The 15,489-nt window shown below is 41.5% G+C and overlaps 1 protein-coding gene across 5 annotated transcripts in view; it reads left to right on the top strand.

Moving 5' to 3' along the window:
• Positions 1 to 15,489, top strand: part of LOC110446189 (multiple epidermal growth factor-like domains protein 6) — a 62,970-nt gene that overhangs the window by 22,307 nt on the left and 25,174 nt on the right. For 2 of the 5 annotated variants that reach the window (XM_021491211.1, XM_021491210.1), the window contains exons 2-4: positions 2,388 to 9,848; positions 13,948 to 14,059; positions 14,983 to 15,050. In XM_021491211.1, the coding sequence (XP_021346886.1) occupies positions 2,388 to 9,848; positions 13,948 to 14,059; positions 14,983 to 15,050 (7,641 nt within the window). The remainder of the gene's footprint in view (positions 1 to 2,387; positions 9,849 to 13,947; positions 14,060 to 14,982; positions 15,051 to 15,489) is intronic. The other 3 variants (XM_021491213.1, XM_021491212.1, XM_021491214.1) reach the window with 3 other exon arrangements.

Here is a 15,489-nt window from a genome sequence, read left to right as displayed (position 1 = left end):
ATATTACTATCAGCTGTCAGGCCTGGCAGTGGCAATACACAAAAATGTACATGTTCTATACAAGATACATGCATAACACAATAATATTACTATCAGCTGTCACGCCTGGCAGTGGCAATACACAAAAATGTACATGTTCTATACAAGATACTTGTATAACACAATAATATTACTATTAGCTGTCACGCCTGGCAGTGGCAATACACAAAAATGTACATGTTCTATACAATATACATGTATAACACAATAATATTACTATCAGCTGTCAGGCCTGGCAGTGGCAATACACAAAAATGTACATGTTCTATACAATATACATGTATAACACAATAATATTACTATCAGCTGCCAGGCCTGGCAGTGGCAATACACAAAAATGTACATGTTCTATACAAGATACATGTATAACCCAATAATATTACTATCAGCTGTCACGCCTGGCAGTGGCACTACACAAAAATGTACATATTCGATACAAGATACATGTATAACACAATAATATTACTATCAGCTGCCAGGCCTGGCAGTGGCAATACACAAAAATGTACATGTTCTATACAAGTTACATGTATAACACAATAATATTACTATCAGCTGTCACGCCTGGCAGTGGCAATACACAAAACTTTACCAAGAGTATTTAGTTGTTTTAAATTCCTTACAGACAGTCCATAATCCATGAACGTCAGTAGATGTTTACACAGTTCTCAGCATAGACAATGAGCTATATTCAGATCATTGCTTGTCTATTCCATCCTTGCGGATTGCAGAGTTATCTTCTCTTTGGAGCAGGTATTGATTGTTACGTCACTTGTTTGTGAGAGTAACGTCATCAATTTTTGAGAAAACGACGTAATTTTCTCACACAAACCAATGACGTAACAATCAATACCTGCTCCCAAGAAGAGATAACTCTGCAATACGCAAAGACGGAATAGAAGTACGATGGCCTGTCTATAGGTTGCAATTGTTATGTAACGTCAGCATAAATATTAATGAAAGGTTCAAGACAAAGTTTGAAAAATATCCATCAATTATGCACACACAAAAAGTTTATAAACTTAAACATTATGCAATGAATGAAAGAACGTCGCTTAAATAACTATTTCCTCGGGTTTGTCCAGACTTCGCTTCGTTATCCGGGGAGTTATTCTTCTATCAATGATGTGTTAGTCTGTAAACTAACACACCCTTTTAGGCTAACTACCTTAGCGGTGTCCTCAATGTCCTTGATAAATCAGGTGAGAAGTAGGCGGGGCTTGTACTAACCTGTCCTCACCTTCTTGACCCCGATTATAAGACTTTGACAGAGGTAACACTTTTAACGATCAAATATATTTTCGGATTTTGCTTTTTGTTTTAGAATTTTGACTTTAGAACATACATCTAGGCTAACTTTTGGTACAATAAACCAGTTGAAGTATGAAATTTCAGGATAATGCCAGTTTCTGGTAACCAAGATTAGGTCTATACACCTGAGTGAGGAAATCCAGAATCCCTTAAGGATGTACACCTCTGAGAAGTCAAAACATTTGCAGAACAAATTTATACAATTTCTTCCAAGTGTGTTATCAGATATGTGTGAACGTTTGTAGAATTGATAAAAAATATTATTTTCTTTTAAATTATGGAAGTAAAATTTCTTAATCTTATTCTTTTAACTCAGAAAGTCGATTTAAGTTACCCCTACTTCTTATTTTATAATGAAAAAATACTCATTTTTTCACCATTTTTTGCAGATATAAAAAGTTCTGCTATTAAACTTTTTTTAATATGTAATGAATCGATAGAAAATGTGTTTCTCTTTCTTAAACAGCCACAAAAATGGGGGGTCCGTGTGCTTTTTTTTTTGACCAATTATTATTTGCGTTTTTTTCACTTTTTTCGGGGTCGAAAAAAAAAGTGCTACAATTACACTAAATAAGTAAAAAAAAATACTTATAATGTATAATATTTTTATCATATTGAACATTATTTAGTTGTACAGCAAAATTAAACCTGCTACATTTGTACAATTAAAATGGCGACACAATGACAATTTAAGTGATCAATCTAGTGTCAAAACAGATGACATTTTTGCCTTTTGTGAAACGCAAGAAATACACATAAATACACATTTTCAAAATGGTCGCCGAATTGGTCATTTTTTGAAATTCTCGTAAAAAAAAGTTCTACAAACAACAGACATCTAGTTTTTTTTACATATTTTTCGGATGCGTGTTTGCTTTTAAACTTGATCATAATTTGTTAAATATTACAAAAACCCGTTACACCAGATCAAAACGAGACTTGAACGTGATTTAAACCTCAGAAGCCCACACTTCAACTGTATTATAAGATCAAATATGAAATCGATTATAGTATTTACTTGATTTTCTGTGTTACAGGTGTGTGTCCTTCTGGGCAGTGGGGTGACACGTGTCAAAACACGTGCAGCGCTCAGTGTTTCACCTCAACTCCGTGTAGAGAGACGACATCGGTTTGTGGATGTCAACAGACCACCGGACGCTGTCAAACGTGCAACCAGGGCTATTTCGGGGAGAACTGTACCTTTCCATGTTCTGATTCGTGCACAGTCGGTTGTAACCGAGCTAACGGCGAGTGTGCAAATGTTGGGGATTGTTCTAATTGTTTAAACGGAGAAAACAGCTGCGTGTCCGGAAAATGCACGGCGTGTAAACATCAGATGTTCGGCGAGACATGTGACACTGCTTGTTCCTTCTGTGATCGTGGCTGTGAACAAGATAATGGTCAGTGTTACCCTGAATTCTGTGCCAATTGCGAAGGTGGGGTCGCTAACTGCGATACTACGAACTTTGTGTGTGTCGGGACCTGCATATCCGGGACCTATGGGAACGATTGTCAACAAACATGCGCACAATTCAGTGGAATAAGTAATTGCATCACGTGTATAGAGACCACGGATCCGATGACATGTGGGGCGTGTAGCGAGGGGTATTACAGCGCCGTGACGTCATGTTCGCCATGCAGCGACGGATGTGTAAGCAACAGTTGTGCGGCAACCGATGGGTCATGCCTGCAGGGCTGCATATCCGGTAGAGGCGGCCGGATGTGCGATCAGTTTAAGTGTGAGGTCAGCAACTGCGCCACGTGTCAGACAAACCAACATCTACAGTGTTTGACATGTAACTCTGGGTATTATCTAACGAGTCCAGCATGTACTCGATGTCATGAGAATTGCATTTCCCGTTCTTGTGACGTCACTTCCGGTAGATGTTCGTTTGGATGCGTTGATGGCTGGTACGGTGATAAATGTGAAAATAAATGCGGAAATTGTTCTGGAATCGCGTGTGACCGAGATGTCGGGTCGTGTATCGGCTCGTGCGTGCCGGGCTACACTGGTAGCTCATGCAAAGACCAATGCAGCTCAAAATGTCTGCTGTCATGTGACAAATTCACAGGTACGTGTAACGCTTGTCCAAATGGAAAATATGGCGAAACGTGTGACTACCAGTGCACAAGTACATGTAATGACATTTCGTGTGAACAATTGACTGGAAACTGTATTGCTACGTGCCAAACGGGTTACTATGGTGCGCAATGCAGCACGCCTTGTTCTACAAATTGTGTTAGTTCTGTTTGTGACAAGATCGGGGGACGATGCACTATCGGATGCAACAGTGGTTACCATGGCGACTTATGTTTAGATCAGTGTCCAGTGAGGTGTTTTCCACGCACGTGCTTCAGGAGTACAGGACAGTGCAGCAACGCTTGTATCCAAAGCTTCCATGGGGCATTCTGTAATGAAACCTGTAGTTCCAGCTGTGAGGGCGGAACATGTCAGAAATCTTCAGGCTACTGTTCCCAAGGCTGTAAATCTGGGTTCTGGGGTAACACTTGCGCAGATCAATGCGCTACAGGATGCGCAGCGCGTTGTGTACAGACCTTGGGTGTTTGTTTAGCTGAAGACGGTTGTCGGGATGGTTTTTTCGGCAATTACTGCAACATAACATGCAACGACAGATGCGCAGACAACAAGTGCTTACAAACCAATGGCGACTGCGAAGGTAGGTGCGTGGCTGGATATTATGGGCTGTTCTGTAACAATGAATGTAAAACATGCGCAGGGGGTCTATGTAATAGGGACACGGGAAAATGTGACGGACAATGTTTAAACGGTTACCATGGCGACAGCTGCCTGTTTAACTGTAGCACCCAGTGTTTTGGATCGTTATGTGATAAAACTACCGCTAAGTGTCAGGGGTCGTGCGTATTTGGTTACCATGGAGATTATTGTGATCGGACATGTAGTCAAACGTGTGCGACTGGAGGGTGCGTTAAATTGACTGGCGAGTGCTTGGGAGGCTGTACCCAGGGCTACTATGGTAGCTACTGCAACATGACATGCGCAGATGTTACCGGGCAACCACAGTGTGTCACGTGTTTAGCATCAAACACCGGCTACACGTGTAGTCAGTGTTCATACGGGTTCTATGCTGACGGCACATGTAAGTTATGCAACCTGGGATGTCTGAGTAGCGAATGCTACGGTAATAACGGCACGTGCACATCTGGGTGTAATGTAGGTCGCACAGGCGCTAAATGTGACGAGATTTGTAGTAATAATTGCGCGGGAGCCGTTTGTGAAATAGATGGCGTCTGTAAATTCGCGTGCGTCAGCGGCTATTACGGGACGTACTGTAATCAGACGTGTGGGAAATGTACATCCGGGACCTGTGGGCGCACTGATGGAACATGCAACGTTTCCTGTCTGAATGGTTTCTATGGGATCCAGTGTAAAGATATATGTTCGACGTCTTGCAGCTCAAGGATATGTAACCAGAATAGCGGTAAGTGCCTTGCTTGCCCAGACGGTACCTGGGGTTTCTCCTGTGAGCACCAGTGTAACCGATGTGATGGCCCCTGTGATCAAGACACAGGAGTCTGCCGTGGGGTATGTATTGGCAACACGCATCACGGGGACTACTGTAACGTCACGTGCAGTTCTACTTGTGTCAACAACAACTGTCAGAAAGCTGACGGACGTTGTTCCGGAACCACCTGCGTAGATGGATATTTCGGCGACTTCTGTTCGTCGGGATGTGAAACTAACTGTAGAGATGGTCGCTGTGACAAGACCACGGGCCACTGTGAGGGTGAGTGTGCTATAGGTTTCCATGGAGATTTCTGCACTTCTGCCTGTCCTTCGCAATGTCTCGATCTCTTGTGTAGTAGATTTACTGGTGTCTGTGTAAGGGGTTGTGTACCGGGTTACCGTGGCGACCAATGCAGTTCTACGTGCAGCTCCCAATGTGGGGATAACACATGTAACCAGCACACGGGTGCGTGCGAAGGCACGTGCGTAAATGGATACTTTGGTCCATTCTGTAACATTTCGTGTAGCAATTGCTTGGACGGAAGATGTGGCAAAACGGACGGTACATGTTTGGGCCTTTGTAGATCTGGTTTCCATGGCGACAAGTGTCTAACGCAATGTACCAACGCATGCGTAGGACCAATCTGTGAAAAATTGAGTGGAAAGTGTTTAGGGGCCTGTCAGAACGGTTTTTATGGCAACTTTTGTAATATATCGTGTAGCACGAACTGCCTCAACGGAATTTGCATAAAGTCCAGTGGTGTGTGTGGATCCGGTACGTGCGCCACTGGATTCTATGGATCCTACTGCAACATGACATGCGTAGATGTAACTGGTGACGTCAGATGCACTCAATGTCAGGGTGTGTCAAACAATTACTATTGCATCGACTGCAGTACAGGGTACTACGCCGACAACACGTGTAAACTCTGCAGCGCGGGTTGCTTGAACGGCCAGTGTTTCGGAAACAATGGAACGTGCGAGTCCGGATGTATCACTGGCAAGCGCGGGCTTATGTGTGATGCTGACTGCAGTACCAGTTGCCAGGACAACAAATGTAGTGTGTCTGGCGTATGCACTGTCGGATGCGTTGTGGGAAAATACGGCGCCTACTGTGACCAGAACTGCGGAGGTTGTACGTCCGGTAGGTGTGACATCACTACCGGTAACTGTGACAGCCCCTGTGTCACCGGCTACCACGGGGGTCAATGTAAGGATGTATGCTCAGGCTCCTGTAAAGATTCAATATGTAATAAAGCGGACGGTCGCTGTGGAAACTGTAATGCCGGGAAATGGGGATTTTATTGTCAGTTCACGTGCCCGAATTGTGCTGCGGGGATTTGTTATCAGGACACGGGCGCATGCTTAGGTCTTTGTGCTGACACTTCCTTCTATGGTAGCCACTGCAACGAGAGCTGCAGCAACTTGTGTGCCGACAACCGGTGTCAGAAAGACGACGGCCGATGTATCGGAGCCTGCATTGGAGGCTACTGGGGCGAGGATTGCTTCACGCGCTGTGACCTAAACTGCAAGACGGGAATGTGTCAGAAGGCTAACGGATACTGTTCGGGTGAGTGTGCACTAGGATTTTATGGTAATTTCTGCAACTCGACCTGTCCTACCTCTTGTAGTTTAGTATCATGTGACAAAACTCTGGGATCCTGTACGGATGGATGCAAGTCTGGTTTCCATGGCACTTATTGTGAGCATGCGTGTAGTGACGGGTGTCTGTTGAGTTGTTACCAGACCGGCGGAGAATGCGACGCGACTGCGGGTTGTAAACCCGGACGATTCGGGCCCTTCTGTGCCGACGGATGTAGTCAATACTGTCTCAATAACAACTGCGACCACATCACCTCACACTGTATAGACGGATGCATGCCGGGATTTTGGAGTTCAACTTGCAACGAAACGTGTGATACAACTCGCTGCGCCGACCCGAACTGCGACCCGGCGGACGGAAGTTGTCGCGGTGTGTGTCAAGCTGGGCTCTATGGCGCTAACTGTTCACTGATCTGTAGCGCTAATTGCGAGAATAAACTCTGCGATCAGGCGACGGGGCGGTGCAGTGGAAACTGTAATGCGGATTACTATGGTCCCATGTGTGATCAAGACTGTAGCAAATGTGCAACTGGGTTATGCGACCGTTCCAGTGGAGCATGCACGGGTGAGTGTGACCCCGGCTACCAGGGAACGTTCTGTCAGGACAGGTGCAGCAGTAGTTGTGCGGGAGGGACCTGTAATAAGCTGACAGGGCGTTGCGTGAATGGTTGTGTGAACGGCTACTATGGCGATCTGTGTACCGAAGTCTGTAGCTCGTTGTGTGACAAGAGTTTATGTCACCAGAACACGGGACGTTGTGATACGTGTACCCCGGGCAGGTTCGGAGAGACGTGTACCAGTTCTTGCGACCCACACTGTGGCGGGAATATTTGCGACCGGAACACGGGTCAATGCGTATCGGGGTGTACTGTCGGATATCACTCGATGTATTGTAACCAAACATGTGCGGCCGGATGTTCCTCAAATATTTGTGACTGGCTGACTGGAAACTGTGCGAGTGGATGTACAAATGGTTACTACGGAAGTCGATGTAACAATTTGTGTGATGCCTCCTGTCGGAACAGCGCGTGTGATCAGACAAGCGGTACGTGCACGCAGGGATGCGTCAATGGACGTTATGGAGACACTTGTACGTCACAATGTGTCAACTGTGACACGTGTGACCGAGTAACTGGTAACTGTGTATGCCCAGAGGGTAAATATGGCAGTGACTGCACTCTCAACTGCGCAGGCACGTGCCAGAAGTCGCTCAATCTGTTTCCGGTTTGTGAGCGTGTGACAGGACGCTGCTCTTTGGGCTGTGAATTAGGGTTCTACGGTGACATTTGCGATCGTAATTGCATTTTGCCCCATCGATGTTTATCTGCAGGATGCGCTCAGACAAACGGAGCATGTATAGGTGCATGCATCACCGGATGGAGTGGCTCCTGGTGTAACCAACTCTGTGGCGCCCAGTGTGTGGACAGCGTGTGTGACCAGACTTCTGCGCACTGTACCCGCGGTTGCCTGAACGGTTACTATGGAGACGTTTGCGATATGCAATGTCCAAACTGCTTGACATGTGGTCGGAATGGAGTTTGTCTAAGGTGTCAGTCAGGGAAGTACGGAACAAATTGTCTGTCTAGCTGTCCTAACTGTCAGACGTCCACGTCATCAAATATCACGTGCAACGTCAGTTCTGGGATCTGTTTGCACGGCTGTAAAAATGGTTTCTATGGGGACAAGTGTAATAGTTCGTGCTCTAATTGTCTAACCTGTAACGCGATGGGTGCATGTTTGTCTTGTCCCGCCGGAAAGTTTGGCGAAAACTGTCTGTCCAACTGTCCGAACTGTCGGACGTCGTCCACCTCCAGCAGCACGTGCAATGTGGGCGATGGGACTTGCATGTTTGGCTGTAAAACTGGTTTCTATGGCGACAGGTGTAACAGTGCGTGCAGCACAGGCTGTAAAAATGGCTGTAATACATTAACAGGAATATGTATTGATGGATGTCGCGCAGGTTTCTATGGCAACAGATGTGAAGGATCATGTTCGGCTTGTTACACCTGTGATGGGGCCGGTAATTGCCTCCAATGTTTCGCCGGAAAGTTTGGAGCTCAGTGTTCATCAAGTTGTCCAAATTGTCGAGCGGTTGACTCATCTGTAGAAACGTGCGACAAAGGTTCCGGCATCTGTCTCAATGGCTGTAACGCGGGTTACTTTGGCAACAGATGCAATACGGATTGTAACAGTGAATGCTTCAGTGGTTGCACGAGCTCCGGTTCCTGTATTAATGGCTGCAATGTAGGTTTCTATGGTAACAAGTGTGAAAATACTTGCAGCATTGGTTGTGCTAATGGTTGCAATTTAGCGACTGGGATTTGTGTAGGAGGCTGTCTTAGTGGTTACTATGGCAGCACGTGTAACGTTACTTGTAGTAGTGGTTGTGTTGGTGGCTGCGGTGTGAGTTCAAATATATGTGATGGTGGTTGTCGGGACGGTTTCTTTGGCGACAGATGTGATATCACGTGCAGCATTGGATGTCAGGGCGGTTGCGTCACTGGTACAAGTACTTGTAAAGATGGATGTGTCGATGGTTTCTATGGCATCAAGTGTGACGGTATCTGTAGCGATGGATGTCAAAATGGGTGTACTGCTGGCACCAGTGTTTGCGCGGGTGGCTGCAAGACTGGTTACTATGGTGATAGATGCGATGGACGATGCAGCAACGGCTGCCAAGCTGGCTGTGAAACAGTATCTGGTACATGCATAAATGGCTGTATCAATGGTTCCTATGGCGATAAATGTAACAATAGTTGCAGTATTGGTTGTCGCAGTAACTGTGATGCATCCACGGGAATATGTATCGGCGGATGTGTAACTGGTTTCTATGGCAACAAATGTGATACAAACTGCAGTAAGGGATGTTCCTCTGGGTGTGATGCAGTCAATGGACTTTGTGTTGGAGGATGCCGTTTCGGTTTCTATGGCAACAAATGTCAGTTCCCTTGCAATGTTGGATGTCTGGAAGGATGTGAAGCAGGAACAGGATTATGTATCGGAGGATGCCATCCTGGTTATCATGGAAACATGTGTGAATATAACTGTAGTTTGAGCTGTGTTGGCGGATGCTCGCAAGGAACCAGTTTGTGTACAGGTGGATGTCGGGAAGGTTGGTTCGGACAGAAGTGTACTTCGGGATGTTCGAGCTGCGGCACAGACAACGGACGTGTGAACTGTAACGTCACGTCGGGGGCGTGTCTGTTCGGCTGCAAAGCAGGTTACTATGGCCCTTACTGTAACTTTACATGTCATGACACGTGCAAACCAAATGCATGTCAAATGGGCAACGGATACTGTCTTTCTGGCTGTAGTGACGGATACTGGGACGACAAATGTGATCGGACGTGTCTGTCCCTCTGCACAAACGGGACTTGCAGACAAGCGGACGGATACTGCCCTTCTACAGGTGCGCACTCGCTTTCTAAGCTGCTCTGTCTGCCGTATTCTTGCTGTAGTTTCGCTTTTTTGCGTCTTTTGTTTTTGCTTACGATGGAAACCTGTAACGGCATACAAACAACGCGCAGACGTCGACAAATACTCTTTGTTTTTCTTCTAATTTCTCTCAGATCCGCGTAAACGACGTATATGTCTTTCTTTTATTTCAATCTTTCCTATTCTATAAATATATACATTGTTGTCTGATGTGGTGACGTCACTGAACAGATTTCCATTGTACACTGTATATTAATTAGTCTATTGTGTTCTGACCACTAGTCTAAAATATCGTGTGCGATGTTTGACCACACTGACCACTCTTTGTAGTGTATTCACCAGTCCTAATGCATGCTAATGATGTCTTCTTCCCATAACCACGTGGCCCAATTGGTCAGCGTGCGTGCGCACGCATGTGTTTAATTCCAGTAGATGCACTTGTTTTAGTTAAACTGGTGGTGGTTTGAATTGATATTGATGTTAAGTGTTTTTCCATTTGGTGTTTGTTTGTGGTGGGGGATTGCTTAAGTTGATTTATATTAATAATGATTATCAATATTATAAAAAAAATGAAAAACATGTTATTATATGTAATGCCTTATTAAGTCCATGAAGATTAATACATACATTATTACATGTCTGAGGAGATTTGTATTTCAGATTCTAGGTGAGTAAGCATGGTTTTATCAGGCAAGCTTGTGTACTTTCTGTAAATCATTTTCTTTTTGCGAACAACTTTTTTTCGCGGATGTCATGTGGTTACGAGACTTGTTCGCTGGTTAAACTTAACTTCTTGATCGGACGAAATACTGTAAAGAGAGATCTAGCCAAAATCAGACAACAGAAAAATCGTTATAACTGGTGTTCCAGGCCACATTTGTCCTTACTAATCTCCGATATTTCCCAATGCGGATTGGGGAAGGGGATTGCTCAATGCAGGAAAGATTTTTTTTTGTAAAATTTTTTGATTTTTTCTAAACTTCGATGCACGATTTCATTAAAGAGATTTATTCATATATTTTACCCGGATTTTTGAAGTTCCGGGTAATAGGTGTTTGATAATTTCGGGTTTCCAGTTAAGTTGCACCAATATTTATTGTAACAATGTTAACTTATTTCAAACGAAAAAAAAAGGTTTAATCTTCCAAATAGAGTTAAATGATTTACGGAAGTTACACACACGCTGGTTATATTTTGGTTGATGCAGCAAATTGGAAATAATTATATATTGCACATGATGTCAGACTATAGTCCCAATGTATAGGTTATAGTGCTTTAGATACATTTATTGGGAGCCTTAAGTTAGATCCTACTTCCTGGTTCCGTGTAAAAAAACGGAACTTGGAACCAGACCCTAGTTCCGTGTAAGAAAAACGGAACTTGGAACCAGACCCTAGTTCCGTGTAAGAAAAAAGGAACTTAGAACCAGACCCTAGTTCTGTGTAAGTAAAATGGAGCTTAGAACCAGACCCTAGTTCCGTGTAAGAAAAACGGAACTTGGAACCAGATCCTAGTTCCGTGTAAGAGAAAAAGTAACTGGAGTTTGGAATTCAGTTCCGTTTAAGACCAATTCCTTTATAGAGGCTATGGTTGTTTTAATTTGTGTCTGAAAAGTTGTGGGTTCGATTCCTCTGCTTGATTCAAATATAACTGTACACCTTGGATTTTGCGTTTTGAGAGGTAGACAGGGAAAGAATTACACATAAACAACATTATACATTAACTATACGGAACTGGGGTCTGCTTCCCAGTTCCGTTTATCTAAAACGGAACAAGCAACTAGGAACCAACTTCAGGCTCCCAATTTATTAACGAGCACGACCACGTGATTTCTCTATATATAGAGTCACACTCCTGATACACGATAAAGTAACGGAGGACGATGTAACAAACATCCCACTGAATAAGCATTTTCAATATTTTATATTGCTGACATTGCATCAATATTTTAGATTGCTGACATTACATCAATATTTTAGATTGCCGACATTACATCAATATTTTAGATTGCTGACATTACATCAATATTTTAGATTGCCGACATTACATCAATATTTTATATTGCTGACATTGCATCAATATTTTAGATTGCCGACATTACATCAATATTTTAGATTGCTGACATTACATCAATATTTTAGATTGCCGACATTACATCAATATTTTAGATTGCTGACATTACATCAATATTTTAGATTGCCGACATTACATCAATATTTTATATTGCTGACATTACATCAATATTTTAGATTGCCGACATTACATCAATATTTTATATTGCTGACATTGCATCAATATTTTAGATTGCCGACATTACATCAATATTTGAGATTGCCGACATTACATCAATATTTTAGATTGCCGACATTACATCAATATTTTAGACTGCTGACATTACATCAATATTTGAGATTGCTGACATTAAATCAATATTTGAGATTGCCGACATTACATCAATATTTGAGATTGCCGACATTACATCAATATTTTAGATTGCCGACATTACATCAATATTTGAGATTGCCGACATTACATCAATATTTTAGATTGCTGACATTACATCAATATTTTAGATTGCTGACATTACATCAATATTTTAGATTGCTGACATTACATCAATATTTGAGATTGCTGACATTACATCAATATTTGAGATTGCTGACATTACATGAATATTTTATATTGCTGACATTCCATCAATATTTGAGATTGCTGACATTAAATCAATATTTGAGATTGCCGACATTACATCAATATTTGAGATTGCCGACATTACATCAATATTTTAGATTACCGACATTACATCAAAAACAGTACGGCAGTATTTAGAAAGTTACCGTTTAGAATAAAACAAAATACATATTTTGTCATAAAATATGTTAACCACTCGGATGTGATTTTGTAAATCGTGATCCAATGCAGACAGTGAATATAAATCCACACTCCGTAAATATAAAAGCACGATCTAAGGACGATAACTCCTAAAAATGTGTGTTATCTCGAAAACATTTTGCCTCTAACTTGAACTTGAAATATTTGGTTTCGTTTGTGCTGTATGACAAATTTGTTATATATTTGGTACCGGATTATATCATCTGTTCAAATTTCATTTTTTTCTGTAATTATAAGATAAATTATGAAAATGCACCTGCATAAAAATCATATAACAACTAATAGTATAGAAAGTCATATAATCCAATCATTTACATCGGAACTAACTGTTTCTAGTGTAGTCAGTCGTCCGCCCCGGAATTAGATAGTCTATATTTAGTTAACTATTCTTGAGACAAAGTTTTTTTTTATATCTATATAAGTTAATAACCAATTCAAAGAAAGTATCGGCAACATGTTTAAATAAAAAATGTGATTTAATTATGAAGATAAACAACTCTTGTTCATCTATATTTAATCGAAATAGCAACGACATCTTATAATAATTCTGTTTATTTCCATAATGCAACCTTACGGAAGCCGTTTGGTGCCTTCGGAGTATTTTATGTCGGAATTTTACGACATCCTAGCTTTATCTCGTAATTTGATCTCGAATAATATGACTTAAGGATACCTGTACCACTGCCAAAAAAATAAACTATACATTCAAAACTTACATTTCTGGTATGACTTTAGATTTGATAAATCATTTTTGAAAAGAAAACTATACCTTGTGGGACAAAATGAGATAAAAAATAAATAACAGAATCACGTGTTCTGACCCTTAATGAATATGCGCGGCCAGGCCGGAATTCGGGCTTGTACTTCAAAATCGATGTACCATTGGTGAAACCATTTGATCTAACTGGTCGACGGAAGTGTAATAGCCCAGGTGTGCTACAGTTATATCACAACGGAATATAAGGTGAGGTTAGTGTGTAAAGAAAAAACAACAGCAGTGTAGTGGGACAGCGATCCTTAATTAATAACGTCGATGTTCACCGTGCTCATTATAAGGGGAAATAACTCCTGTAGGAGGCTTCCGTACATTTAAATATGTTGTTAATTAATGTAGAAATGTCGTCTGTAAATTTATGAACTATATGTATGCATGTTTTTTACTGTTTCTCTGTGTATGACAGTTGTGACGAAACCGGACGGTACTAAAAACCTCCCTCTAATTATCGGGCTGTCGGTGGCTGGGGGGATACTCATCCCCTTCAGCATCGCTATCATATGCTGCTGTCAGCGAAGGTGAGTTTGTTATTAATTGTTTGTTGATTATAAATGAAACATTCATTAAATTATTGAGAGGTAAAATCAATAAATTATTGAAAGTGATTGGTTGGTCAATTGATATGTTAATTATTTGATAGATTCCTTTATTTATTAATAATAAGATTGATGAGAGAAACTATTTGTTCTTTTGTTCATATCTACGTTTATGTATTTTTCGATCTATGGAAATAATTTGAACTAGAAAAATTGGCAAAAATGTATAACAAAACAAAACAAATATTGGATATTTGAGAGACTCCTGGCCGTTGACAGGTTGTTCGATGATTATTTTAGTTTCTTTTGGCATGTTTGATTCTCAAATAAGTTTATAATAATTATACAGTTACATGATTTTGCTATAAAGACGCCTTTGTTGAACCTTTTATTCACTCATCTTCACATTATACAAGCATCGGTTTGAGATTTTCTCAGCCTATCACACAGGAGTGACACTTTCTATTTGCATAAACATTCAGATTCTGATACCAATAAATAAACCAATCACTTGGGATTCATCTTAAATATTTTATCTTTTAATTCGAGAGATTGTTTTCCTATTCGGTCTACATATAAGCGCATGAGCCACGTTTAGGACATAATCGTTCATTGGTAAAAACAGGTACTGTACACGTTTAGACAATTAGTGTTTTTCTTAATTGTTAATAAGTGTAGTAGGGTCGCTTTTCAGTTTTACATGACAAAATAAATCATAAATCTTAGGACGTATGCACCTGCCTACCCAATCAAATATTCCGGAAGTGCAGGAAGGATAACTCTATCTGACTTCACATTTGTAGAAGTGACAAATTCAGGGGCCATAACTCGGCTTGGATTAAGCATATATTTAATAGGACACTAGAATGATTCTTCCTGTAATACATTACGTTGAATGTTAACAGTCACGGACAGGATCAGGCGACTCTGGTGAACGGGAATGTAGCTCTGGTAGCTAATGGCGACAGCAAAGGTAAGGTCACATGATGTCATCACTCAATTATTAAAAAGTCATATCTGACATAGAAACTGGTGTTAAGTTAACGAACATGAGGTAACTTTATTGAATATTACACAATAACGCTACCGGGCTTTATTAAGTTTGTCATCATTAGCAATGTGTGTTATAGGACCATAACAACATTTGCTAAAACATTCATTGCTTAAATATTACAAGGCTCCACAATAACCTTTCGACTTAGCTACAAGACTGCTTGGCAAAATCACGCAAACCTATCTCAAGTCAACGACTTCACCATTCATAGCGCAATGGAGTTGAAAAGTGAGTGAATTACCAATGCATTCAATATAACAATCCCGAAGCTAAATGTAAGTGACAGGTACTTGTCGTTATCGTATAATGACGTCATTATGACGTATACCTATCGCCATTTGTTAATCCGTCTTTTGAT

The sequence above is a fragment of the Mizuhopecten yessoensis genome, unplaced genomic scaffold, assembly GCF_002113885.1.
Source record: "Mizuhopecten yessoensis strain PY_sf001 unplaced genomic scaffold, ASM211388v2 scaffold2623, whole genome shotgun sequence".
Classification (NCBI taxonomy): domain Eukaryota; kingdom Metazoa; phylum Mollusca; class Bivalvia; order Pectinida; family Pectinidae; genus Mizuhopecten; species Mizuhopecten yessoensis.
Note: the sequence above shows the minus strand (reverse complement) of the source record. Positions and strands in the feature narration are given on the sequence as shown.